Source organism: Choloepus didactylus, chromosome 27, assembly GCF_015220235.1.
Source record: "Choloepus didactylus isolate mChoDid1 chromosome 27, mChoDid1.pri, whole genome shotgun sequence".
Lineage (NCBI taxonomy): Eukaryota > Metazoa > Chordata > Mammalia > Pilosa > Megalonychidae > Choloepus > Choloepus didactylus.
The window spans coordinates 2,885,164-2,912,391 of NC_051333.1; the positions used below are offsets into that span (position 1 = coordinate 2,885,164).

The 27,228-nt window shown below is 55.4% G+C and overlaps 5 protein-coding genes across 15 annotated transcripts; all 5 read right to left on the bottom strand.

The window, feature by feature from the left end:
• Positions 1-1,059: 1,059 nt before the first annotated feature.
• Positions 1,060-5,890, bottom strand: CCDC106 (coiled-coil domain containing 106). Of its 8 annotated transcripts, none has more exons than XM_037819289.1 (6): positions 5,049-5,890; positions 4,443-4,518; positions 4,189-4,301; positions 3,925-4,101; positions 2,470-2,691; positions 1,060-1,900 (listed from the first exon to the last, which is right to left on the bottom strand). In XM_037819289.1, the coding sequence occupies exons 4-6, from the start codon at positions 4,064-4,066 to the stop codon at positions 1,584-1,586; spliced, it is 681 nt and encodes a 226-aa protein (XP_037675217.1). In that variant the 5' UTR covers positions 4,067-4,101; positions 4,189-4,301; positions 4,443-4,518; positions 5,049-5,890; the 3' UTR covers positions 1,060-1,583. The 8 variants fall into 8 exon arrangements, with proteins under 8 accessions (XP_037675217.1, XP_037675212.1, XP_037675211.1 ...); XM_037819284.1 differs by having other exon boundaries at positions 4,199-4,306; positions 5,045-5,888; XM_037819283.1 differs by having other exon boundaries at positions 4,199-4,306; positions 5,049-5,887.
• Positions 5,891-6,539: 649 nt separating this feature from the next.
• Positions 6,540-8,452, bottom strand: ZNF581 (zinc finger protein 581). Of its 2 annotated transcripts, none has more exons than XM_037819291.1 (2): positions 8,240-8,452; positions 6,540-7,540 (listed from the first exon to the last, which is right to left on the bottom strand). In XM_037819291.1, exon 2 carries the CDS (start codon positions 7,519-7,521, stop codon positions 6,928-6,930), a length of 594 nt encoding a protein of 197 aa, XP_037675219.1. In that variant the 5' UTR covers positions 7,522-7,540; positions 8,240-8,452; the 3' UTR covers positions 6,540-6,927. The 2 variants fall into 2 exon arrangements, with proteins under 2 accessions (XP_037675219.1, XP_037675220.1); XM_037819292.1 differs by lacking the exon at positions 8,240-8,452 and adding an exon at positions 8,057-8,159.
• A 101-nt stretch (positions 8,453-8,553) lies between these two features.
• ZNF580 (zinc finger protein 580) lies at positions 8,554-11,217 on the bottom strand. Its single transcript, XM_037820147.1, has 2 exons — positions 10,617-11,217; positions 8,554-9,529 (listed from the first exon to the last, which is right to left on the bottom strand). The coding sequence occupies exons 1-2, from the start codon at positions 11,028-11,030 to the stop codon at positions 8,999-9,001; spliced, it is 945 nt and encodes a 314-aa protein (XP_037676075.1). The 5' UTR covers positions 11,031-11,217; the 3' UTR covers positions 8,554-8,998.
• A 15-nt stretch (positions 11,218-11,232) lies between these two features.
• LOC119521654 (zinc finger protein 580-like) lies at positions 11,233-16,158 on the bottom strand. 3 transcript variants are annotated; one of them, XM_037820150.1, is made up of 2 exons: positions 15,463-16,158; positions 11,233-11,843 (listed from the first exon to the last, which is right to left on the bottom strand). In XM_037820150.1, exon 2 carries the CDS (start codon positions 11,779-11,781, stop codon positions 11,362-11,364), a length of 420 nt encoding a protein of 139 aa, XP_037676078.1. In that variant the 5' UTR covers positions 11,782-11,843; positions 15,463-16,158; the 3' UTR covers positions 11,233-11,361. The 3 variants fall into 3 exon arrangements, with proteins under 3 accessions (XP_037676078.1, XP_037676076.1, XP_037676077.1); XM_037820148.1 differs by having other exon boundaries at positions 11,233-11,997; XM_037820149.1 differs by having other exon boundaries at positions 15,430-16,158.
• A 139-nt stretch (positions 16,159-16,297) lies between these two features.
• Positions 16,298-18,601, bottom strand: LOC119521847 (zinc finger protein 580-like). The gene is made up of 3 exons (XM_037820519.1): positions 18,583-18,601; positions 17,463-17,689; positions 16,298-17,182 (listed from the first exon to the last, which is right to left on the bottom strand). Exons 1-3 carry the CDS (start codon positions 18,599-18,601, stop codon positions 16,781-16,783), a joined length of 648 nt encoding a protein of 215 aa, XP_037676447.1. The 3' UTR covers positions 16,298-16,780.
• Positions 18,602-27,228: the final 8,627 nt, after the last annotated feature.

A 27,228-nucleotide genomic window follows, 5' to 3' on the forward strand; every position in this document is an offset into this window, starting at 1 on the left:
CGAAGGTTCCCGGCGCTCGTCCTCGGGCTTCGCCAGCGATTAAGCTCAACTCCAAGCTTCGGATAGTCCACTCGCTCGCTCCTCCCTTTTCGGGGAATTTCGGCTCCTTCCGCCACCACTTCGGGAAGACCTTACTGGCGGTGAACAGCTTCGGCTTTTTCCGTTGGCGCTTCGGCTCCTTCCGGCTTCGGGAACTGAACAGGGAGGGAGGACCGAGAGGTGGGTCAGAAGAAGGGACACGATTAAGGGCGGGGTCCCGGCTGCCCGCACCTGGCCTCCGGGTGGGGAGAATGGAAGAAAAGAAGGGTCGATCTCGTGAAGGGGCTAAGAAGGTTGCGCGAGACAAAAGCAGGGAGCCAGGGAACGGGTGCGCGCGGTAGCTGCGGAGTTGCCGGCGCGCCTTTTTTGCGCCTGCGCGGCATGGAAGGGGCGGGGCGCGTGCTCGGTTTCTGCGCTTGCGTAGAGGTCAGTCTGAGGGGAGATTTTCACTGCCCGGGTAGGGAGACGGATATCAGAACCCGTTGCGCGCGTGCGCGAGATTTTCCCTTCCTGAAGTGAAGGTCCCTAAATCCCGACCGTTAAGCAAGGCCGCCCTCCCCTGGTTGCTATTGGCAACCACGTTTGTGCGCCCTCCGCAGCGCGCAGGTGCAGAAGGCGGTGCAACGCCCACTTTCCGGAAGGCTGTTAACCTGGCGTTACCGCCCCCTGGCGGGCCGGCGGAAGCGTCCTCCGAAAGGCCCTGGTCGCCGGAGGCCTCCTGGGCTGGAGGTCATCGGGTCCCGCCTCCTGCCGCCGCACCTCTGTTTCCAGATAGCCTGGAAGCTCGGGTGGCGCTCCTTCTCTGGAGCCTCTGCCCCCACAGAGTTCCTGGGGGCACAGCTGCTTCTCCCCCTCCCACCTCTGCCTCCGGGGAGCTAATTACACCCTGCCTTTCCCCATCACCCAGTTCCCGCCTGGCCGCCCGCTCCCTGAAACCCCCGAGCCCCCGTCACCGTCTTCATGGCAACAGCCACCCCCTTCCAGCCACGTCCCCCTCCTAGGAAGAGGCTGGGGCCTGTCTTATTCCAAATTCTCTCGACTAACTTTAATTTAAATTCTCTGAATAATTCTCTGTCTCACAGGGAGTCGGGGCGATCCCGGAAGGCGGGTGGGGAGCTCCTGGGGGGGTGGAGACGAGTCTATACAGTCCCTCTGGCCCCGAGGAGAGAGGGTGGCACTCCCAGAGAGCGGCTCCCAGTTACCGGGGAGGAAAGGTGCCCAGTGAGGGTGGGACGGGCACCGCTCTCTGGAGAGGGAAGGGCAGAATCGGGCCCCTGGGCAGTAGCTCTTCAGAGTCTGGCCCAGGGAACGAGGGCAGGAGGAGAAGGCCAGGAGTGTGAGAGGCGAGCAGGGAGACCTATGTACAGGGGGACCTGGGGGCACAAGCGGAGGCTGCAGACCCGCCGCCCGTCCCATCGAGGCCCTGGGGAGGGACGCGCCCCTCACGCACACATGCCCGGGTGCTGGGGAGGGTGGGCGGGGGAAACAGGGTCGGAGGGGTTGAGAGTACCCATGTGGGACCCCAGCTGGGGGCCACAGGCAGATCACCGCTTGAAGCGGTAGGTGATGGGCAGCAGCAGCTTGCTCTTCTTCAGCGCCTGCACCTTCTTGAGCGTCTCGTCGTCCAGGGCCAGGAAGCAGCGGCGGGAGTACTCGAGCAGCCGCTCCTTGGAGGGGTCGAACTCGCCCACCTCGGCCAGCTTTTCGGGGGCCACGATGAGCAGCTCAGCGATGGGCGTGGTCAGGGCCACGGTGTTGCGGTCCACACGGTGGTGTTCAAAGGCCCGCGACATGCTCTTCAGCTTCTGGAAGGTACCCAGGATCTTCTTGTAGCGGCAGAGGACACCGTCAGCATCCTTCACTGCAGGCGGGGGACAGTGTCAGAAGTGAGGGGATAGACAGATGTGGGGGGAAAGAGACAGATGTGGAGACAGAGACATGGAGAGGACAGTGGTGTAAACATGGAGGGGTTGAGAGACAAAGGGGCAGAGAGAGACATGGAGGAAGCAGGATGGATATGGGAGAGCAGGTATGGGGGAGAAAGTTAGATGGGGTGAAGGGCATGTACAGAGGAAAGGAGAGGGAGTCAGAAAAGATCAAGAAGGAGGGAGGCAGAGATGAGCCCAATACAGAGACAGGTGAACAAAATGGAAAGCAGGAGGATAAAAAGGTGAAAGAGAGAGAGACAGAGGAAGTGGGCCCGGTGGGAAACTGGAGAAGGAAGGCCCCAGAGATGAGGAGAGAATGAGAACAGAGGTCCAGAGCCCCTCTCCACGAGCCCTCAACTCAGTCCTGACCAAACCCATCCAGGCTGAGAGAGGTGGCCCCAGGGCCGGTCTCTTTACAGGGACGCTGAGGCCTGCAGGGGAGAGGGTGCCCTGCCGCGCCCCCCACCACCACCCCACTCCCGGCCAGCACACCCCCACTCACCCCTCTGTCTCTCCCGGGCCTTGGGCTTCCCGAACCGCCTCCGAGCGGCGCCTCCCTTCTGCCTCTGCCTGTCCCTCTCGCCGGCGCTGCCTTCCTCAGACCCCGCACTCAGCGAGGAGGCTGCCGACTCGGGCTCCGAGGCCTCGCCCTCAGCCCGCCGGGGCCCGGGCTTCCCCCTGCAGTGGTCCTCTGCAAGGACGGGAGGAGGGAGACGCGCATGAACTGCAGGAAGGGGAGGGAAGAGAAGGCAGGAGGCCTCACCACCGTTCCCATGGGAAACAACGGGGAGGGGCTGGACTTCCCAAAATTAGGGTCTCCAACAAGGACTGGGGTCCCGCGTGACCTCTGATGAAGTGGTAGAATCCTCTGGGCTTTGGGGGCAGGGGCCATGGTGGGAGTGTTCGCAACAGGTGGGCCAGCTCCTCAGTGGCCGCCTGCAGGAGACCTGGGCTGGAGTTCAGAGGCCTCTGGGTAAGGACTGCACTGACCAAAACGGGTCTGTGGCTACTTGGGGTTTCCATAGCAGAGGGGTTTTCTGGGAACCCTGGTAGGAGCTCCAGAAGAGTGGAGCCTAGAAACCTGGAGACAGGCAGGGCACAGACTCCTGAGTCTGGCTGGCTGAGAGCAGCTGCCTTCAAGAAGCCAGCTGGGGCTCTGAACCCGAGGGACGGAGGCCTGGTGCTGGGTCCCCCCAGGAAAATCCAAAGGCCCTTGGACCCACCAGCGGCGGGAAGGAGGTAGACTGAACAGGATGAACACCCTTGGCAATTCCCAGCAGATGAGAAGACAGGCTGCCAACGGACTCAGCCTTAGGGTGGGGGAGGGGATCAGCTGTGGAAGGGGACTAATGGGCCAGCTCTCAGGGCTCACTGGGGGGCAACTGGCTATGAATTAGAACAGAACAAGAGAACAGGGTGTGCTGAGAACCCTGAGAAGCCAGGCAGGGTCTGGGGGGTAACATGCTGTGATCCCCACCAAATAAGGTCTAAGGAAAGACGTTGACTCGGTCAGGAAGGGATTTAGGCTCTTCAGTAGGAAAGGAGCTTTAATTAGCAAGGGTAGGGGACAGGGCTGGTGGGGAGACGGGTGCCCTGACCATCAAGCTGGGCATGGGAGGAAGCTGGAGATTTGGACTCTCAGGTCCTTGCAAAGACAAGGCTGGAGTGAAGGACCAGGGAACCCCAGAAGTCCCTGGAGGCCCAGATGTCAGGGTGCTTGGGGCAGGCAGGATTTGGGGGAGCCGATAGGGATAAGAGACCTGGGACAGCTGGAAGGGCCCCCAAGGCAGGCTGAGGATTAGAGAGCATTAACTGCCAGGACCCCACGGAGAAAACCCAAGAGGGGGACTGCATGCCTGTGGCCCTGAGGAGGGTGGGAGCTGGGGGCCAGGGCGCTCAGGAGTGGGACACAGTGGGGACCATGTCCATGGGGTTCCCTCAGCCACACCCCGCTCACCTGCCTCCATGCGGGCGGAGGAGATGAACTTGTCCAGCTGGCATCGCAGGAAGTCCCTCTCTTCCTCCAGGTCCTCGATGCGCTTCTGCAGCCACGAGTTCCTCTCCAGGGCCAGGTGCAGCTGGGCCTTGACGCCGTTCATCAGGGCCAGGGTCGGGGGCGCAGCCTCCGGAGGCTCTGGGGACACAGCAGGGGCAGGCTGGCCTCATGCCCGAGGACCCCTGCGCCCAGTGTCCCACCTGACTCAAGGCCCTCGGTGCCTACCCCAGCTCACCCTCGAAGTTTCCCCTAGAGGGGCTCAGCCTGTAAAAGATCCGTGGGTCTAGGTGGGGTGTCTCGTCGAAGGGGATGGAGATCTCAAAGTCTTCATCATCCTTCTTCACTAGAGAAGAGAGGCCGGGGTCACCCGGGAGAAAGCCTGGTGCCGTCGCCCCAGGGCCAGACCCCAACCACAGCAGCCCTGGGGGGAAGGGTGGGCCTTGGGACCGCGGGTGGGAAGGGGGTCCCTGGTTCCTCACTTGTCCTCCTCCGGCTGTTCCGGTCACTCATGGCGCGGCTTGAGGCAGACCCGGGCAGCGGAGCGCCTCAGGGGCACTGAACAGAAGCGAGAGCCATGGATGGAGGGGCGAGGAGAGGCTCCAGGTCCACCCCAGGGGAGGTGGGGGCCAGGACTCGAGGACCGACGGAGGACGCGCTGAGCTTGGGAACTCCTGGACTCCGGCGCATTGAGGGAAGGGGCTGGGACCTGGAATTTCTGGGTTCCCCATGGGGTCGACAGCTGGGACACCCTGACCTGAACGCCAAGGACCCTCACCACGGTCCACGAAGCCAACAGAGGAAGGGGGAAACTGGGCCCCAACTTCTCCGCACAGGGTGGGGGGCCAGCCCACGCGCGGCGCCAAGACCCCCCCTCGGGCACCCCGCGCCCGCGTGGGTGAGCAGGACCCCCTCCCCCGTGGTGGGTGGGGGCTGGGCGCTTGCGCAGTAGGAGGAAGGTCACGCGTGGGGGCGGCCTCCGCTCGTGGGAGAGGGGTGGTGGTGGATGGGGTCCCTGCAGGGGCGTGCGCTAGCCCCCGCCTGCGGGCGCCCTGGGCTGAGGGGCCGGGGTCCCCGCGCTCACCTACCCGCGCGCGGGATCCGGCCCGGGGACCGGCGGCGGCGGCGGCGGCGCCCATGCCCGGCTCCGGGGACCGTCTGCAAAGTGTCAGGGGATGTAAGGAAGCGCCTACACACCCGCGAGCGGGCGCGGCGGCCGCGGAGGCGAGCCTCAGGGCGGGGAGGGGCGCGGGACGTCGGCGGATCCCGCCCGCCGCGCTTCGCTGGCTCCAGAGGCCCCCGGCCCAGGCGAGGGGCGCCGTTTGCGGCCGGGGCCGGATACCGCACTTGTGCGATGGCCCCTTGCTGCTCTACCCCGCCCGCCGCGAGCCCTAGGCAGGGAGCATCATGAAATTCCCATCTCCAGGCTGGCGGTGCGGGTCGGGGCCCGGGTGGGAGGCGGGGCGCGGAGGTAGGAGGCAGCCGAAAACCTGGGCAAAGGGAAAGTCCCCTTTGAAGATGCCTAGGAGACGGCCAGTGCGGAGCCCCACAAGCTGCTCCACCTTCCACGGGGCATCTGAGCACAGCAGGCCCCGAGGTATCCGAGGATGCGGGGGCCACCCTTCTCCCTGAAAATAGGGGCCAGGAACGCACTCCCCACCCCCATGTTGGTGACCGGCGGCTGTCTTTGGAACAATCAGACCTAGATCCGGGTGCTGGCCGCCTCTTTCCCTCTTCAGCCTCGGTGGGGAGCTCATAATCCCTAGGTACACGCTCCTTGCGGGAATGCAGGGATGGGACACAAGCAAAACGCACCGCCAGAGCCTGGCCACGGGGCTCAGGACGGCGGCGCCGTCGGTGTAGCTGGAGGTCAGGCAGAGGCCCTTTTCTCTGGGAAGTGGGCAGATTTGTTCTTCCAAAAGGAGCTGGGGGGTGAAATAAGGCTCAACAGACAGTCTGGCACTAAATAGCTTGCCTGAGCCTCGGCTCAATTCCACCTGCCTCCCCTCCCGCTCTCCATTAACTATCTGTGCTCTGGGACTTCGCTAGCCATCTGCCAACGTGGCTTTAACCATGCAAAGAAAGAACCTCGGCGTTTGTGACCACATTCTTTCCCCTGCCCCCTCCACTTTACCGATGAATTGCAGCCTGGATCAACAAGTCCAGGGGGAACCACCTGCCCTACATCAGGGCTTTCCAAACTGCAGGTTCATGAGGTGAGAACTCAATATAGTAGATGGGACCAACAATTGAAAATAATAGATTTTAAAATATCAGAATGCCCTGCAAGTAAAAAAGATAACTGCTATTGAAGAAAATTGTTTCACATTTTGTGTATCTGTATATTGGGTTGTCATATGAAATATGTTTCTTAACTGTGGATGGTGATAAAAAAGATTTTTTAAGTTTGAAAATCACTCTGCCTAGACCCAGGCTGTAGGAAAGTGGGAAGCAGAACCAGGACTTCAACCCAGCACCAAGCCAGCCTTCCCCAGCCCCAGCCAGGCAAGCTGAGATCTGCCTGCTGCAGGGAAGGCAAAGATGGTCCCAAACAACCTCTCCAAAAACACGTCTGGTGCTCAAAGTGGAAATGATGTTTATTGGCTGTCCCTGGTTGGGAGGTGGGAGGCAGGCGCAGGGCCCCTTCCCGACATCAGGAAGATGGTGCTGATCCCCGACGACCCCCAGGCATGCTTTTGAGGCACAGAATTTCCACAAACAGCACTCCCCACTCTTCCGGTCAGGGCTACCCTTTACTGTCTAGCAAACTCCAGCCTGTGCCCTGAGGTCTTGTTTCCATCACATCCCCAAACCACCGATTACCGGACCTCGGGAGTCCCTATTTCAGGCAGGGCGAGCCCTGCGATGAGGCTGGTCTGTCTCTCCAGGCTCCAGCTCTTACCAGTCGTCTGAGGGCCATGACTTCAGTCTCCACCCCAGAGGTTCCAGAGTCCCCACCGGCCCGGCTCACAGGTGCTTCCACCGAGTGTGCTTCTGCAGCGTATTCTGCTCCAGGAAGCGGCGGGGGCAGTGCGGACACTGGTAGGGGCGCTCCCCCGAGTGGACCCGGCTGTGCTGGGCCAGATCCCCTGCGTCGCGGAAGCGGCGCGGGCAGAGCGGGCAGCCGTGGGGCCTCCCCCCACCCGCCCGGTGGATGGAGTGGTGCCGCGCCAGGTGGCTGGCCCGCTTGAAGGCCTTCCCGCAGATGTCACACTCGAAGGGCTTCACCTCCGAGTGCGTGATGCTGTGTCGCTGAAGGTAAGACATGTACTCAAAGACCCGGGAGCACACGGGGCAGCTGTAGCACTTTTTCTGGGCTGAAGCCCCATGGGTTCCAGGCTCCCTCTGCACCTCCTCGTCCACTAGTACTGTGTATGGGACGCCCTGGGTGTCAATGAGCAGGTAGTGGTTGGGCCGCGCAGGGGACGAAGTCCGGGGAGCGCCCGAGGAGGAGGACGGGCCTGGTTCTGGGGACCGGGCCGACCGAGAGGGAGGGGCCTCCATGGCCTCAAAGGAGGGGCGCACCTGGGGCCGCGGACAGGGGGGCAGCAGCACCAGCATCCGGAGGGGTAACTGAGGCCTGGTGGGTTAGAGACAGGATGGGGTTACAGAAGAGGGAGGCTCGGCACCACCTGCTCAGCCTCTCCCCTTGCATATGCCGTGTCCGGAACTACGGCACTTCCCCTCCCTCAGTTTCTCTCCTGCAGTCCTTCTACCCAGCCCTGGTCTCCAGACCGAGTCCTTGGAGCTCGCAGGGGCTCTCTCCTCTGAAAACTTCCTGCCCGCTGCAGCCCCAGGACCACGTTACCCCTCCGCGCACGGCCGGACCTCTCCATCGCCCCTCTCTGCGCTCCTCAGGTCACCCGTGCCCTCCACGGGAGCCTCCCTCAGGGCGTCCCCGGGCCGCATTCCAAGGCCTGCGGGTCGCTCCCTCCCCTCTACGTGGCCCCGACCCCGACTTCGGCGTCAGCGCCTCCTGCATCCTCCCCCGGGAGCCTTGACTGCGCCGGCTGGGACGCCCACGCCTTCCCAACCCGCCGCGGCGCTCGGATCCCCTGGTGCTCGCCCGCCCTCCACGCCGCCCCTCACCCTTTACCTCCACGTCCCCCTCCCCGGCGCCCCAGGGATCCACCCCGGCCCGCGGCCCTCTCCTTCCGGGGCGGCCCATCCCGGTCCCCGTCCGCGCCTCCGCGGAGAGCCCCAGGGGGCCCCCGGACGCCGACCCCGGCCCCGCCCCTCCGCCCGCGCCCGGTCCCCGCCCTCCTGCCGACCCCCGTACCCGGTGCAGCAGCCTCTCAGGTCCGGGCGACTTCGGAACGGCCCCGGGCTACCCTCGCGGTTGCAGCTGGCGGTGGGACGGGGGCCTCTGAAGAGCACCGGGGAGCTGGCGGCGGCGGGAAGGGGAGCGAGGCCCGGGGAAGGGAGAGAAGAGGGTCCCGGAGAGGAGGGGGGCGGGGCGCCCGGGCCTGCAGGAAACGGCTCCGGCCGGAAACACACGCCGAGACGACCGTGCCCAGGTGCTTTGGGTCCGCCCGCCCGACCCCAACCCTCAAACGCAAAAAAAAAAAAAAAAAAAAAAAAAGAGCCCGAAAATGAAGTGAGGAATGTTTATTGAGCAAAGGGTGTAGGCGTAGTGGGCGGAAGAAGGAGATACAGAAATGAACCAGACCGTGCCCTCGCCCTTTTGTCGCCTCTTCCACCTGGACACACAACCGATCACCACTTCGGAGAGCAGGAAACTAAAGCTCAGAGAGGGTAGGTCACTCGCAGAGGGTCACACAGAACAGCCGGACGGGAAGCCAGGCCCGTGTTCCGCCTCTTCTCCAATCCACCCATTTCACAGGCCCAGGGAGGGACAACGACTTGGTCTACATCACACAGCTAGGAGGGGAGAGGAGACGGATGGGGAAACTGAGGGCGAAGGGAAGGCAGTAACCTCAGCAGGGACAGGGAGCGTGTGTAGGAGCGTCGCTGTGTGGGACAGACGTGGTGGCCCAGAGAGGGGCCGCGCAGGCGCGGTCTAGGAGCCTCATCGACCTCAGTGGAGGCGCACGTGCTGCGCCAGCTCCGCGGCGTCCTGGAAGCGGCGTGGGCAGAGCGGGCAGGTGTGCGGCGGACCGGCGCGGGCGCGGTGCGTGGCACGGTGCCGCGACAGGTGACTGGAGCGCTTGAAGGCCTTGCCACAGGCGCCACACGTGAAGGGCTTGAGGTCCGAGTGCGATACACGGTGGCTCTGCAGCCGCAGAGGGCTGGCAAAGACACGGGCGCACTCCGGGCAGCTGTAACCTTTGCGGGGGGCGGGCTCTCCCGCGGGCGCCTCGCGCTGGGGCGGGCCTCGGGGCTCCTCCTCCAGCTGCACCGTGTACGTGTAGGGCACCCCATTGGCGTCGATGAGCAGGTGGCGACCCAGCCGTGGGGGTCGGGGCCCAGAAGCCGAGGAAGGGGACGAAGAAGAGCCTTCGGCCTTGGGGAATGGGGGAGCCTTGGGGGGCGGAGGGTCCATGGCCTCCGGAGAGGAGGACCGAGGATGGGGTGGCCGCGGAGGCAACAGCAGCATCTGGAGCGGCAGCTGGGAGTGGCGGAGTGGAGAGAAGTTAAATCTCCACTTCCTTTCCACAAACGTCTCCATTCTTGCTGCCTGTTACTCCTGTATGCCATCGATCTACCTCCCTTACAGAAAAGAAACCCCGACTCCAGCCCAGATCCACGCTGCCTCCTGGATGTCTCAAACTAGCTGAACGCATCCCCACCCCAACCTGCTTTTCCTCCCAGAGCTCCCTAGGGCTTCATCCTCCCTCGTCCCATTCCCTCCTCCCCAACAGCCAGTCTATCTCCAAGTCTACTACCCTCTTTTCATCTATGGTCCGTAATCTCACACGCCGGCGCTCTTCTGCCTCCGGAATTTCTCTAACCAGTCGCTTCCTCTCCCCACCATCCCCACCCCTCGGGGCATCCTCTCCCCCTGGGCCACGGCGTTGGCCTCTGTCGTCCGCCTACAGACCCTCTGCATCCACCCCCCCCCATCTTTATATGAACCCTTCGTCTCTCATTTCCCCCCTAAGTACACCCGCAGAGCCCCACTAACCCAATTCTCCACTTTTCACTCGGCTCCTATATCCTGCTCCTCCGCTAGACACTCCGAAGTCAAGCCTTCCTCTCCCCACTATGCACTCTGTACATCCCTAGGACCCCCCAGATGCCTTGCAGATATCCCAGTGCCCCTGTTTCTTGTTATTTTTCTCCAAAAGCCCCTGCTCCCACTCACGGTTATACATACCAGGCCTCGGGATCCCCTTTCCCACGCTACCTCCCCAACCCGTTTCCCTCTCCTTTCTATATACGGTCTGGCATCTTTATTTCATTCCTCCTCTTCTCCTTAGATCTTCGGACTTCCATCCCTCTCCCTGCATCCGCCGCTTGCTCCTCCGCCTCTCTTCTCTTTCGCTCTGCTCCCAGCGGCCCCTGTTCCGCTCTCCACACCCCAGCCCCCGCCTTCACAAAGAGCGATGGCACCTCTAGTTCCCTCTTGTCCGTCCACCCCGGGCCCCGCCGACTCGTTCCCCGCCATAACGCCCCCAGCGCCCGTCCCGTGTCCCCTTTCCCGGCCTGGGCGCCGTCCCGGAGCCAGGCTCCTCCCTCCATCCCGGCCCCCGTACCCGGTGCAGCGGCCTCTCGGGTCCGGAGCAGCGCGCCGAGGTCTCGGGCGGCCCCGGCTTCCCTTCGCGAGCGCCGGCGGCAGCGGGACCGAGGCTTCTGGGGAGCTCCGGGCCGGCGGCGCCGGGGACGCGGGCACGGGGGGCGCGGAGGCGCGAGGGGCGGCGGCGTCCCTGGGAAAGCGCGCCGGTCGGAAACGCGCGCGCCCTGAGCAAAGCTCCGCCGCCTCCGAGTCCGCCGCACCCGCGCGCCCTTTTGAATTGGCCGCCGTCGGGGGGGTCGCGGGGAGGGAGCGAGACCCCCAAGGAAGCCCGTCCCCCTGCCCCTGCCCCCGCCCTGTGGAACTGACGGAAGTGACCTGCTAAACCGGAGCTAGGAGAGATTAAGTAGTGTGCCCGGAGCCCCGCAACCGGCATGCCGGGGCCGACCCTCTGCGCTCCGCGGTCTCAGCTGCTCGGTCATCGCCACCCGCAAAGCAGAGGGCCCGGCGAGGGGGTGCTTCTGCCGCTGAACAGATGGGGAAATCGAGGCCCGAGACCGACCATTGCCCTTTTGTGGCACAGCCATGATTCTTCCCTCCAGCAAATGGGGAAACCGAGGCCCAAAGGAGGCCAGATGTTGCCAGGTATCGAGATTTAATATATTATTAAATTGTACAGGAGATCAGACATGTCCAGCTACGGAGCAGGGAGGCGTGACACTTCCCACCGGGCAGACGAGGAAAGCGAGGCCTGCGGGGCGCGCGCCCTAGTGCTGGTTCTCGTGCTCCGCCAGGGCCACTTCGTCCTGGAAGCGGCGCGAGCAGAGTCCGCAGGCGTAAGGCCGGTCGCTGCGGGCGCGGGCCGGAGCGCCGTGCACCTCGCGCCGGTGCTTGTACAGGTTGTTGGTGCGCTTGAAGCCGCGCCCGCAGACGTTGCACACGTAGGGCTTGAACGGCGAGTGCACCACGAGGTGGTGCCGCAGCTGCCCGATGGTGCGCCACACGCGGCCGCACTCGGGGCAGTCGTAGCCCTCGCCCGGGGTGAGCTCCTCGGGCGGCGGCGGCGGCGCGCGCCGCTCGTGCTCCACCTGCGCCGTGTACTTGTAGGGCACGCCGCGCGTGTCGATGAGCAGGTAGTGGCGCGGTGGGGAGGGCGCAGCGGCCGGCGGTGGGGTCGGCGGGTCCATGGCCTCGGGGCAGTGCCGGAGCTGGGGCGCCGGGGGCGGTGGCAGCAGACTCTGCGGGGCAGCTGGGAGCGGCAGAGAGGAGAGAGGGTTACTGCGGCACCGGTCCCGGAGCTGTCCCGCAGGACCGCCTGCGCTGCGGAGGCGTCCTATGCCCGGCGCGCGTCCAGGACCACCGCCACGCATGGCTTCTGCGCAGCTGAGAGGTGGCTGGAGAGACTGAAGAAACGCATGCTCAATTTTATTTGCTTTTAATCAATTTAAATGCAAATTGCCTCATGTTACTGTCACCCTCTTGAAATGTGACTGGGGCACTGCATATTTCATTTCGTTTAATTTTCCACACTCCACCGCTGCAAGCCGGAAGCCCGCGGGCCAAAAAGGGCTCACCGTTGCATCTAGTTTTAACTACAGGATGTTTTTTGTTGTTGTTATTGTTTAATGTTTATAAATTAACTGGGCAATATTTAAAAAGCCAGAAAATGCTCATACAAATTCGAATTTCTAGTTATTCTTGAAAGAAACTTGGGGCAGCAGTCTGCTGGAATTGAGATAGCATCTGCCTTCTTCAGGAAACTCCCTAGTGATATAATTCTGTTTGAGGCTACAGTTAAAGATCCCGGAAATGGGGCTCTCCAAAACAGTGATCACCGGCCACATCCTGAGCATTTGACACCTGGTGGGTCTGAATTGAGATGCGCTGCAAATGTAAAATGCCTGGCAGATTTTGAGAACTTAGTACCCAAAAAAAATGTCTTTAACTATCTCTAATTATTCTGTATCAATTACATTTTAAAATGATAGGTTGGATGTATTGAATTAAGTAAGATATATTATTAAAATTAATCTCAGCTATGTCTTTTCGGTTTTTTTTAAGGTGGTTACTATAAAATTTTAATAGTTTGCATTGTATTTCTACTGGACAGAGTCATCCTGGAGATTCTTTGGTAACTTTATGGTGGGAACAGGAAGCAGAGCAGCCACTGGTGAACTGGGCAGGCGTCCATCCCACTCACTCACCTGGGTCACCCACCTGCACATTTACAACATTTGAGTTTGCAGTTCCTCTTGCTACTTACGTTCTCATACCTTCAACTACACCCTCTGTCTGCACCAGGGGTTCTCAAATGCAGCACCACCAACACTGGGGGCTGGACCATTCTGTGCTGAGGGCGGCCCTCTGTGTGGGAGGATGTTCAGCAGCATCCCTGGTCTCCACCCACGAGATGCCAGTAGCAACCCCTGTCCACCTCCAACACGACAAAAATCCAAAATGCTCCACACATTGCCAAACGTACCCTGGGGGGCCAAACCTCTGCCAGCTAAATACCACTGGTCTACACCAACTTCCCAGCCTGTATCTGACCCAGATCTTTCTGGTGAATTTCAGACCCATATAACTAGTTGCACCCATGAAAGCCAGCCCCACCCACCCCACCCCACACCCAGAAATGACGATGAGCACAATTTATTAAGCCCTTACTCAGCCCGCCCATCACTAAATACACCAAATCCTCAGAGCAGCCCAGGATGGTACCTGCTTCTGCCTGGCTCCTCAGCACTCTCTGGAGGCACCCCAAACTTCTCTCTGGTTCCCCTCCCCCTCGCCCAGTGCAGACCCCCACGGTTTACCACCCCCACACACACACCAGTTTACTGCTGCAGTCCACCCTCACACCACATCTCCCTCATGCAAGTGATATTGTTTTAAAACCCACAGAATCATGTCATTCTCTGACCAAAGCCCCCTCACTGCTCAAGAATCAACTCCCAAAGCCTCAAACCCTGGCTGCCCTCCTTCTTGCCCTTCTTCAGACCCCTCAACCTCTCCCGTCTCAAGGCCCTTTGTATTTGCTGTTCCTGTCTCTGGAATGTTCCTCTCCAGCCCCTCACAAAGATGGATTCTTTCGGGCCATTCCAGTCTTCACTCAAACAGCACTTCATCAGCATCACTCAAGCTGGTGGACACCTCGGCTGTCTCACTGGTCTGTCTGTCCGTCTCCTTCACGTCCCATAACAAGATCCATTGTGAACTCCTCTTTTTCTTGACTTGCTATTTTATTGCCTTCCCTGCTCTCTATGAAGGCAGGCCCAGGTCTATCCCAAGATTCCAGCAAAGGTCTTGGGAGAGGGTAGGGGCCCAATTCAATATTGGTGGAGTGAGTAAATGAAACCACCCCGTCCCACCCTGCTCATCCTCCTGGTACATGAGGCCCCACCATCAACAAGGTCACATTTCCTCACCACCACCCCACCCCACCCCACCCCACCAAATCCAAACAGGCACCCAGTTCTATCACTCCTGACCCTGAAAGGCTCTCAGAGCTGTGTGCTCCCTTCTGTTCTCCAAGCCCAGCTCTGGCTCCTTCCTGTCTCACCTGGTCCCCTGAACCAGAATCTCCCTGGAATGATAACCTCCAGTTCCCTTCCCACACTCGTCCCAGAAGGAGCCTTCTAACATCTGGGACAAATGCAACTGCTGTACATTCAAAACCTTTCCACAGCCCCCATTACCCTGAGAACAAAGTTCAAGTTCCTCAGCCTGGAATGTAAGGCACTTCGTGATGTGGTTCAGCCACCTTCCCACCTCTCTCCATTTCTGTGCTCCGATCAGAACTTGCACTTGCACAACTCCAGGCAAAAAGGCGAATGTGTTTTCCTCTGCCCGGAAACTTCCCCTTGCTTTTACTGGCCACTTCCTCCTTTGCCTTCCTGACTCCTATCTATCCTGACCTCCCAAACTGGCTCATCCACCCACCAACTTCAGAAGGATTTCTCCCTCTGCTCAAAACCCTCCCGCAGCTCTGCCCACAGCATAAACCCCTTAAGCTGGCATTTAAGGCCTCTTAAAAGGCCCCAATCCCTCTCCAGCCATCTTTCCCACCCCTCCCCTCACCCATACTCACTGTCCAGCTACGGTGAATGAACTATTCTGACTTCTCCACTCACTCCTCCAATTTGGGGACACTGAGTCTCTATGCTCTGGAATTCCCATCCTAACCTCCTTCTCTATCAGATAAACAGCTTCACTTTCAGCAGCCTCTCTCTCCAGCCTGATCTGCAACGGATCAGCCGTCCCCCAAACTCCATTATATATTAAGTTCTTCGGTTCATACGGCACGTTCGTATCCGTGGCCTCGCTTAATTCTCTCAGCCCCGTGAGACGGACATCAGGAGGTGGCGCACGCTGCTCAATCCTGGTGCCCCGCGCCTCCCCCGCCCGCGGCCCAGCACCCTCGCTTCCCTCGGCTTTCCAAACCCTGCCCAGCTGAGTCCTCCCTCCTTCAGAAACCTTTTCTGGACTAGCCCTTCTTCTCACCGCCCACCATTCATCCCACTTTATCTTGCACCCCCAATGCAACAAGGCCGTCTCCGTTTTCGGAAAAGTGATTTCCCAAGCCCGTGTTTCCGGGTCGGTTTGGGTCCAAGCAACCCACTGCCCAGGCTGTCTTCCGGCCTCTCTTTATACCGCAGCCCCCGCCCTGGGTCCCCAGAGTCCCTCCCCAGACCTCCCTCCCGGGCTTTCGCAGTCTCCGACGCCCACCGCCTGGAACCACTCGGTCCCACACCCCAAGTTCTTCACGCGGCCCCGAAGCCTCACTGCCCCGCGGGGCAGGACTCTATAAGAATTGCCACCTCCCCTGAACCTACCCGCTCCCCCGAGCCCCGGCCCGGTCTCCATACCCGGGTTCGGCAAACTTTCGGGTCCGGAAGCGTCCGCAGAGACGAGTTCTGGCGTCGGCTCCGACTTCCCGAGCTGAAGGCCGCCTCTTCCGGACTCAGGCGGCGCTGGGGGTGCCCCCAGGAAAGCACTCCGGCTGGAAACTCACACCCAGAGAAAGGTTCCTAGGTCCTTGGGGTTGCCGCACTACCCAGTAATAATCAAAACAAACATTTGAGTCCGTCACAGCAGGCACCACGAGTGCTACAGAGAAGTTAATGGAGCGATATGTGCTACCATTATCTGGCATCTGTGCATTAACTACACAACACTGTACATTCTGATGTCTGGATTCACTGTGATCATGGAATCGGAACTCTTTCCCGTCTTACAGATGGGAAAACTGAGTTCCAGATTGGGTCGGTGATTCTATAAAGGTTCAGAGACCACAAGCCACTCCCTATTTCAGGAATGAGGAAACCTAAGCAGAGAGAGATCACGTCCCTCGGGTCCCACAGCAGGTAGGCAGTGAGGCCAGGCCCAGGCCCCCACCGCCTGTGCCAGAAACGAGAGCTTCCATGGAGCCCATTGCCTGCACGATCAAGGGAAGTCCTTTCAGCCTAGTGGACCCGGATGTGCTGGGTGAGCTGCTGTGCATCCTGGAAACGCTGGGGACAGAGCAGGCAGGTGTAAACCTGGCCCAGCAAAGGCAGGTGAGTTGCCGAAAACTGCGGGTTCACCATCCGATGCGCACTAATACCAATAGTGACACTGGTGCTTCAGGGAAAGGGTTTTAATGCAAGGTCAACCGGCACTGGAGACGGAGGCCTTCGGCTCAAATCAGTCTCCCCGAGCCTAAAGAGTTTAGGGTTTTTATTCAAACAATAAGAAGTGTTCCAACCCAGTTTAGCCGGGCACAGAAGTGGACACGGGTTTCACTGCGACGTACGGACGAGAGGTGATGCTCTCACGGTTGCACCCGGATGTGGAAACTGAAGGGCGCGAAAACCAGGGACGAGTGCGGGGGAGGGGCCTTACAAGGGTTTGCGACCCCCGCGTTTCTGAGATTCGGTTGCAACCCGGTCTCGCGAGATTTGGCTACTAACCGAGCTTAGTGGAGCGACGTCTTAATGCTTTCCCCTGGGACGCGGGGGGCAGGGGGCCTGCTGCCTGGTCGGGTAGGCGGCTGCGAGCATCTCACAATGGAGGAGGGGGCGGGCCCGGGCCCTGGGTCCCCACAACCAGTAACTAAGCCAAAACAGCCATTATGATAACAAACAGCAGGTAAAGGAGTGGAAAGTAGCCGTTACAATGACAAGTGCAAACAACCACGGTCCGGGGTTACAGGTGGATGAACCGATGCATCGAGAGGTTGCCTGAGTGCTTGAAGGCCTTGCCGCAGATGGCGCAGACGTAGGGCCGCAGCTCCGAGTGGGAGATGCTGTGGTTCCTCAGGTTCAGGGCGCTCTTGAAGACCTGGAAACACTGGGGACACGTGAAGCCCTTGGCCGGCTCGGGCTCGGGCTCGGGCTCCGGCGGGGGGGCCTCGTCCGCTGTGTACATGTAGGGGACACCATTCACGTCAATGAGCAGGTGACGGTCCTTCTGCGGGGGTGCAGGGGCCGCCGGGCGGGTGGCGGAGGAGGAGGGGGCCGCTGCGGGGGCAGGGGCCACCCTGGGAGAGCAGGAGTCCATGGCCTCCACGGAGAGAACGGGGGCAAAGTATACTTTGGGATCCTGGGCCTGAGAGGAGGAGAGAGGGATTCAATGAAGTTCCTTCTCCAGAATTCACCGCCTTAGAGCCTGTCCACCCCACATCCCAGCACGCGCGCCCCCGTCCCCGTCTAACCAAGCGCGCGCGCACACGCACACACAGCCTAAGGCCCCTGTCGAGGCCTCTCTAGCCACTCGGCGTCGACGCCACCGCGGCACTGGCCCCTCTAGCCCCGAGTTCCCAGAGTCTCTATGGTCATAGCCCTCAGGGCGTCGCCCTCCCGGCTCCAGGCCCTGAGCGCCTACCTACCCGCGCCGGCTCGCAGGGTGGCGGTCTCTCTGGTCCCAGCTCGGAGGGAATAAGCTCCAGCGTCGGCCCCGAGCCCCCCGCCGCGCCCTGCGGATGGGCCAGGAGAGCCAGGAGCCCGGCTTCCGCTCCCGCGGCCTGTGCGGCGAGCCGGGTCCCCAGAAACTCGCCCCGGCGGGAAGCAAGCAGCGCAATCAGTGGTTCCGGCGGCCTGCACCCCTCACCTCTCCCTATCACGCACGCAGAAAAGTCAAAATGAAGTCGTTATCTGGCGACATGCTGGGTGCAGAAGGAGGGAAGACAAAAGGAATGGCTTTTGTCCAAAAAGTCGTGACTTAAAAAATAAAAAAAAATCTCTTTATCTTTCCCAGCTCCAGAAAAGGTTTGGATAGTGGGAATTGTTTGCCACTCTTTGTACAAATAAATAGGAACGGAAACCAGAAAGGGAAAGTGATTTGTCTGTCACTACACAGCAAAGACACTGGAATTACTCAGCCCACTGTGCAGGTGAGAAAAGTGAGGCCTGTGGCTTCACAAGTTTCACAGAAAGAAAACGGAGTCAGTATCGTTTCCAAGTAAATGGTAAACCAAGGACAGAGAAGGTGGCCTTGGTCATGGGCCCTAGGCCACGCAGCTAGTTGGAGTGGCTATTATGATGCCACATCCCTCCACGGGGCTGATGCAGTGAAGGAAAATGATATCCAGGTCTAGAGTACCCCGGAACCCACAATGCACAGCCACCCAGGAAACCCTGCCCTGGCTAACACAGCAGGATGTGCTGGGTCAGCTCCTGGCTACTATTCAGGGTGGAGGAGGCAGGGGTGGCAGCAGTCTCCCCATCCCAGATGGGTCAACCCTGGCAGAGGTTGCTGGAGCACTTGAAGGCCTTTCCACAAATGCCACACAAATAAGGCCGGAGTTCTGAATGTGAGGCACGCTGTTACATGAAGTAGCACAGGCTCCTAAAGATTTGTAGGCACTTGGGGCAAGGGAAACCATGGGTGGGAGCCGCCCATCTCCCTTTGCCTTCTCCTGAGCTGCCTCCTCTGGCCTCATACTGCATCAATAGGTGTCAGCTTAATCTTGAGGAACCAGGTGAGGACACAGTAGGTGATCGACTCACCTTTGTTTGCCCAGGACATTCCAGTTTTAAAACTGAGAGTCCCTGGTCCCTGGAAACCCATCAGCACCAAGCAAACTGGGATGGTTTGTCTAAGACTGTCCCAGTTTTAAAAATAAAGAACAAGACAAGGAACTAGATGCCTTCATGTGTTTGCAAATCATCACCATTTGGCTGCTAACAGGGAGGGGAAAATTCATTCCCCTTTTACAGATGGGATCATTGAAAGCAGAGGGTGAATTCCCGTGACAAAGCCCAGCAGGTACAGAGTTAAAATCCAGGGTCCCTGCCTTTTGGTTGCAGCTAAAGGGGGAAAAAAAAAACCAATTATCTCCCTAGAAATTGAGTTCATCTTTCTCATACACATCCTCCTCCTTTCCCTGCCACCTGTAAACTTTTTTTTTAACATTTTTTATTGTATAATTTTTATTGTAAAAAATTGAAAATAACTTTCAAAGTATGATTTAACAAGTAGTTAGCAAATTTCAAAGAATCTTATGGGTTACAATTCCGCAATTTCAGTTATTTCCTTATTGTGAAATATAACATATATACAGAAAAGTAATAACTTTCAAAGTATGATTTGTAGAGCAAGTTTCAAAGAATGTTATGGCTTACAGTTCCATCATTTCAGTTTCTCTGCCACCTGTAAACTTCTATAGCACAGCCTGAGGTTGGAAATCATTCAGTCTTTGACATAACAGCCAAGGAAAGAGTGTTGTCCTTGTCCATTAGTGAAGCCAGAGCCAAGCTCTGGAATTGACATCACCCAGGCTGGGGTCTTGAAGACCTGGGGAAGGACTCCAGGAACTCTGTTTACTGAAGGCCTCAATTTTGTGCCTGATCATAGACTCAGTCTGCCCTAAAGCACTGAGACAGCTCCTGGGCACTCCTGAACAACCTGGGGCAGAAGGAACAGGTGTAGGTCACTTGGTGGTTGAGCTGGTGCTGGCAGAGACTGCTGAACTGCTTGAAGGCCGTGCCACAAGCCTCACAGACAAGCACCAGCTGTCCCAGCGTTAGGAGACACCATGGGCCTTAAGGAAGAAAGCATTCTTGAAGACCTGCAGGCACCATGGACAGCTTTAAGCCAGGCAGAAGCCAGTTCCGCTAACTTCCTGGTTGTCATCGGGCTCCTCCACCTGCATGGTGTATGTGTAGGTGTACAACATGCCCTTCTGCTCAATGAGCAGGTATCAGCCTTGAATTGGGCAGCAGATGAACCTAGGGATCCACAGGGAGAGGAGGAGGAGGAGGGGCCCAATTCAGGGGAGGGGTACACATTGGGGGCAGGAGAATCCATGTTTGCTGAAGATAAACTCAGATCTTCCTCAAATCCAGAGGAGTGGCTAAAGGAGGGAGAAAAATCATTAACCAAAGGTGGGGGTTGGGGGATGGAACTAAGGACAGGGGCTGCCAAGAACCTGTCTGTATCTCCCAATCTCTGCTCGCCTATCTCATCCCCCTCCACCACCTTAAACCCCGCACAGCTCCAAAGGGCTGGACATTCCCCATGACCCTCTCTCAATGTGCCCAAGCCCTAGACTCTCTAACTTTACCACTTCACACTCCCAGCCTCCAGCGCCTACAAACCCAAATCCTACGGTGTGGCCCGAGGGTCTTCCCCTAGGATCTGAGTGACCCACACTTTCCTTTAGGATTCCCAGGGTTATCTATCCCTGCTTTCCAACTCCTCTTTCTTACCCCTCAGGGATTTTCTCTCCGCAGCTTCTCCACCCCTCACGGTCAGAGTGACCCTCCTCCCTTCTAGGATCTCCCAACACGTCCACTTTCTTTTTCTCTCCAATTCAAAGATCCCTTCCTTTCTCGCTCCTTCTACATCAGCTGGTGTGCGCATTCCCCGGAGCCTCTCACCTCAGAGAGCGTGGGCCTGACCCACTCCTTCGGCCCCCAGCACCCCTTCCCGGGGGCCCGCCCCACGCCCCACGCCCCGGGAACCCCGCTCGGCCCGTCCCGGCAGCGGAGGCGGCGGCGGGTCTCCAGCAACCCCAGCCCCGGGGCGGTGCTCACCCGAAAGCCGTCCCCGCGGAAACACGCGCCTGCGCGGGGGGGGTTCCCAGGGCCTTTGGTTCCACCGATCTAAATCGTCTTGTTAGCGCCTTCATTCTTCCTTTTATTTTATTTAGTGTTTCGTTCACCACATATTCATTAAGCGCCGACCCTATGCCAGCCTCTGCGGGTAAACGAGTGAATCGCCAGCTTTCAGTGACTGACCAGGTGCTGGGTGTGCGTGTGGGTGTGGCGGGGAGAGGAGAGGCGAGGTAAAGCCTTTGACGTGGAGCCTTTGAGTTCTCGCTCACCCTGAGCGCTAAGAATCCATAAGGAGGCTGCCTTCTCCCATCAGTGCACTGTCTGGAAGCGTTAGGCATTCCTTCCGGGTACAATGGAAACATAACTCTTCAGTGAGGCAGTTTGGAAATGACAGGATCCCAATTCTGGTCTCAAAACAATCTGGCCTCTTAAGCAAATCTGAGAAACATTGTGTGACTTCACTGCGCATATGATGACTCAGTTTCCCCATCCATCACATAGAGGCTGTCATTCCTTGTTCTTGTTCATTTTATTTTTATATATTGAGGCATATATTACACAGACTGCACAAACCTGAAGGTTACGGACCAATGAATTTTTGCAGGTATACATGACCACATCACCACCCAGACTGGCTTAGAGAACATTTCCAGCAACCCCAAAAGGGCTCCCTCATGCCTCCTATCAGTCACTAGCCTCCATCAGACGTAACCACTACTCTGATTTCTGTTCCCAAAGACGTGAGCCTGTCTGGAAATTCATATGAATGAAATTGTACCATAGGCACTCTTTTACGTCTGATCACTTCTCTTCTGAACATTGTGAAATCTTCCACGTTGCTGTGTATAGCGATAGCTTTTTTATTGTTGTATAGCTTTTATTGTATGACTATAGCACAATTTATTTTTTATTTTATTGTTGATGGACATCTACATTTCTTTTGAGTTTGGGTTTATTATGAATAAAGCTGCTATGAATATTCTCATGCAGGTCACTGGTGGACACAGGCACCCATCTCTTCTGGGAATGAAAGCGCTGAGTCCTAGAGCATCATGCGTAGGCCTCGAGTTGATACTAACCATACTTCCAAGTGGCTGTGCCAGTTTACACACCCGTCAGCGGCGTGCGAGAGCTGCAGTTGCTCCACATGCTCCCCAACCCTTGTCGCTGAAAGTCCTTTTTATTTCAGCCATTCTGGTGAGTGCAAAGTGGTTTCTCATTGTGTTTTTAATTGCATTTCCCTAAACACTAAAGCTGATGAACCCTTTTGCCTATGTTCATTGGCCATTTTAATATCTTCTTTTGTGCAATGTTCATTTAAATATTTTGCCCATTTTTAAATCAAGGGGTTTCTCATTCTTAATGACCAGGTAGGAGGCAGGGAGGGTTAAAATCTCAGGCCCTAGAGTCAGACCAACTGGTTTGAGTCCTGGGTCCCTGAACGAAGTGTCAAGCTCCTTAGTTGGAACCCTTCACCTCTAGAGCCTGAGTTGCTTCATCAGAGGAAGACTGTGTTCCCAAGTGGACTGCTGAGAAAATTACAAGAGACAGGGTTCTCAGCTACAAGCCACAGACACCAACACTGGCTCAGCAAAGAGAAAAGAGGTGGATTAAAGGGTATCAGTAGCTCAAAGAATCACTGGGAGGATTAGAGAAGCAAGCTCAAGGGTAAGTAACAATAGCCCAAATGCTGCCACGGAACTAGTCTAGCAGGACAAGCTCTGCCGCTATCTCCACCCCAAAGCAGGAGACGCCACAGTTTAGGCCAAGACCACTTCTGCACTGGGAACTCAATCTTGCTGCAGTCGTCACAGCCCCCCATAGATGCGCCACCATCCCCACTGTTGGCTTCCTAGCTCTTGAAATGATGTTTGCGGTGGGGGTGTCTGACTGGCTGAGCCTGGGTCGTGTACCCATGCCATAGCCGCAAAGGAGGCTGGGAAGGTAGGTAGCTGACCTTTTTATTTTCTCAGCTGTGTTTCAAATGAAGGAGCTTGAATTACTGTTCTTCTTTGGTTCATGACACATTATCATCATTGTCTGTTTAATAATTTCTTTCAGATATTTGTTTATTCATTTATCCCCTATTATTCTCATACCTCCATTTCCATCTGTCATGCATAGGATTGCCAGATTTCATAAATAGAAAATACAGGGTGCCCAGTTAAATTCGAATTTCAGATTTAAAAGTGAATACTACTTTTTAATACAAATATGTCTTGTGAAATATTGGGGACATACTTATACTAAGAATTGTTCATTTTAAATCTGAAATTCAAATTTAATGAAATGTCCTGCATTTTTTCTGGCAACCCTACATATAGGCAATCATTATAATGTGTTTTGCATGTAGGCTTTTATTTGTATGTGTGTTTGTAAAGTGTGTATTATTATTTTCTGTGTGGGTATTTGTTTTATTGTGACAAAATACACATAGGTAATATTTACCATTAGCTGCATTTAGTACATTTTAAATGTGCAACCATCACTACCTTCCATTACCAAAACATTTTATCACCCCAAACTCTGTACCTATTAAGTGGTCATTCCCTATCCCTACCCCCAGCCCCTGGCAACCAGTAATCTGCTTTCTGTCTCTATGGATTTGCCTATTCTGGAGATGTTATATAAATTTTACACATGTGGTCTCTTTAATCTTCTTTCAGGTGGCGTAACGTTTTCAAGGTTCATCCATGTTGTGTAGTGTCTTAGTACTTCGTTCCTTTAAACAGATGAATAATATTTCATTATATGGATATACCACATTTTACTTATCCACAGATCAGTTGATGGACATTTAGGTTGTTTCCACCTGCGTGCATTTATTTATTTATTTGAGCAGTTCTAGCTTTATAGAAAAATAATGCAGAAAGTCCAGAGTTCCATATACCACCCCCTAGACACACACACACACAGTTTTCTCTACTCTTAAACATTTTTCTTAGTGTGGTACATTTTGCATTCACTTTTTAAATAAACTTTTTATTTTTATAAAAGTTTTAGATATACAGGAAAATTGCCAAGGCAGTGCAGACAGTCCCCATATACTCTCCCCTGGGTCTCCCCTGTTATCATTATTTTTTATTATTATTATTATGTGAGTTAACAGAACAACCATGCAGAAAGCACAGAGCTCCCATATATCTGGCATTGGTGTAGTACATTTGTTTCAGTTGATGACAGCACATGTTTATAATTGTACTATAACTATAGCCCATGGTTTACTTAAGGGTTTACTGAGTTGTGTGGCTCCATGGATTATTTTTTAATGTTTATTCGTAATAGTTCATGCTGATGTCTCCAACTCTAATCCACTACATGGGCCATTCTAGCCTTCTCTGGCTCCTCCAGTGACAAACCTGACTCCTACCTCCACCATCCATTTACTTAATTTTTCAATTCCAATATACACATATAGCAGATTAGAATTATTACCCCATAAGCCCACGTTAAACAACTTTATCACATCAGGACAGTGCTTATGTACAAGCTTCTTTTGCCTTTAATTATGGGCAGCCAATTCAGCACCCGGCAGTGGGCCTAGTGGCACAGTCCCTGGGCCTTCAGTACATGTCGTAGTGACCGTTCCGCAAGGTGGAGTGTCGAGTGGCACCTATGACTCCTGCCTAAAAGGAATTTGTTTCTTATGCTGTTTCTTATATGTTTCTTACACTCATACTGCCTCTTTTTCTCAGTTGGCGTCTTCTGGGCTCTGTGGTGGTGGGATGCCCCCACACCTAGCTACATCAATGAGCCAGCAGCTTACCCTGCATTAGCGTCAGCATAGTGAAAATGCCTGCTCCTTTCTTAGAAGACGATAGGTCACCCTTTCTGCTCAAAATCCCCCTTCCCAAGCTTTGAAAGAGTTAGCTAGAAGAAATGAAAAGGTAATGATTAGCAGACTCTAAAACATGAACACAAAAAATAGTTACAGGTTGCTTGGTACTCAATAACAGGAACCGCTATGCCTGTGCCGAAACACTGTGTCTTGCTGCGCTCCAGGGAGTCTGTCCCTGCAAACCCACTGATCACTGTGTGAGAATAAATAATGTCTGAGATTTAGCCAAAATATTCTAGTATTGCATGCCTGAATGCTAGTGCGTATGTTACAGAAAATTATAAAAATAAAGCTCTGATGCTCTGCTTGGTCGGAGATTTCATCTTCGTACCCAGACACAAGGTGTCTGTCTCGTTTTTTTGCCGACTCCAGCCCCCCCATCAGGACCCTGCCCGCTGCTGAGGGTTAGGCCAGCCCTCGGCATTTAGTTGTACAGACTCAGTTCACTTCTAAAGTTACTTGGTGTTTTGGTTTGCTAAAGCTGCCAAAATGCGATATACCAGAAATGAGTTGGCTTTTACAATGGGGATTTATTAACTTACAATTTACAGTTCTTAGGCTGTGAAAATGTCAAACTCAGGGTGTGCCAGTTCAATGTATTATGTTCCCCAAAAAGCCATTATCTTTGATGCAATCTTGTGTGGGCAGACATATTAGTGTTGATAAGATTTTGGAATCCTTTGGGTGTTTCCATGGAGATGCGACCCACTCAACTGTGGGTGATGACTCTGATTGGATAGTTTCCATGGAGTTGTGACCCCACCCACTCAGGGTGGGTCTGAATTAGTTCACTGGAGCACTATATGGGCTCAGACTGAAGGAGCGAGCTTGCTACAGCCAAGAGGGACACTTTGAAGAATGCACAGGAGCTGAGAGGAGCTGCAGTTTACAGAGACAGTTTGGAGACTGCCTCTGAAAGCAGACTTTTGCTCTGGAGAAGCTAAGAGAGGACAAACACCCTAAGAGCAACTGAGAGTGACATTTTGGTGAGAAGCTGAAGCCTAGAGAGGAACCTCCTAGGAGAAAGCCGTTTTGAAACCGGAACTCCGGAGCAGACGCCAGCCACGTGCCTTCCCAGCTAACAGAGGTTTTCTGGACACCATTGGCCATCCTGCAGTGAAGGTACCCGATCGATGGGTTACCTTCGACACTTTATGGCCTTATGACTGTAACTGTGTAACCAAATAACCCTTTTATAAAAGCCAGTCCGTCTCTGGTGTTGTGCATTCCAGCAGCATCAGCAAACCAGCACACAAGGCATCAACAGGACAATACCTGGACTCTGGACCAGGCTGCCGGCACCCGGGACGCCTCTGACACAGACGTGGCTGGTGTCTCCTCGTCTCGGGTTTCCTTGCTTTCAGCTTCTGGCTTCAGTCGCTTCCTCTCTGAGCTTCTCCGGAGTTTTTCTCTAAGAGCCTCTCTTAATTTCATCTCTTTTAAAGGACTCCAGTAAAAGGATTAAGACCCACTTTAAATGGGGTGGGTCACATCTTGATTGAAATAACCTAATCAGAACTTCCCACTCACAATAGGTCTGACTCACAGGAATGGGTTAAAAGAACATGGCCTTTTCTGGGGTACCTAATAGCATGAAACCACCACACTTAGATAAGCAGCTTTTTGCCCCACTCCCTTCAGGGCAATTGTTTCATATATTTGAAATACAGTTAGATAGTTTTGTCATATTTTGCATTCCATCCTGGGAGCCCCTGGCCTCCTAAATTATTTTTTAATTTGCAGACATTAAGGTTTACTCTTTGTGTTGTAAAGTTCTATGGGTTTCGAGAAATGCATGGTGTCATATATCCATTGGATCAGAATACAGAATAGTTCCACTACCTAAAAAAAAATTCCCTGTGCTTCACTTCAACTCCCCAAATCCCTGGCAATCATTGATATTTTACTGTCTCTATAGTTTTGCCTTTTCCTGAAAGTTATATTTGGAATCACATAGTATGTAGCTTTTTCAGAATGGCTTCTTTCACTTAGCAGTAAGTCTTAAGATTCACTCATGTCTTTTAGTGGCTTCATAGCTCACTTCCTCTTATTGCTGAATAATATTCCATTTCACAGATGTACCCCAGTTTGTTTTCACCTAATGAAGGGCATCTTGGTTGCTTCCAGTTTTTGGCGATTATGAATAAAGCTGCTATAAACATTTGCTTGTAGGTCTTTGGGTGATGCATTTTAATTTATATAAATTACATGCTATATATAATCTCTTTGTTTCCTTTTTTTCCACTCATCATTATGTTTGTATACAAACTTTTCTACTTTTATAGTGGAAGGTGGGCTCTTTCTACCACCAAAATCCATGAAGTGGAAGATTCCCCAAACACAGGAAAGATACTCAGATGCCAAGCAACCAAAAAGAAGACAAATGCTCACTACAGAATATAAAGTGCACCATAAGTGCCTGGCACAAAATGAGCACTTAACATAAGGCAGCATTGACCTTATAATAATTGTCATTGCTATTAATCCTAAGTATCTCTACTGAACCTTATAATAATACAAGCTATGAGTCAGATGATGTTCCCACCCCCAAAAAATACTCATACAGTGGGAGAAGGCAGAGAGACAATCAAATTACAGGGGACATGCTGCAATGGAAAAATCAAAAGGCATTTTAAGCCCAGTTATTGACTTTTTTTTTTCAATATACATCTCCTGGCCGCCATCACCACTCCATGGGCTGGGTGATGCTGGGGGCACTGAAATGAATTAGATCCAATCTCTGATCCCTATGAAATCAG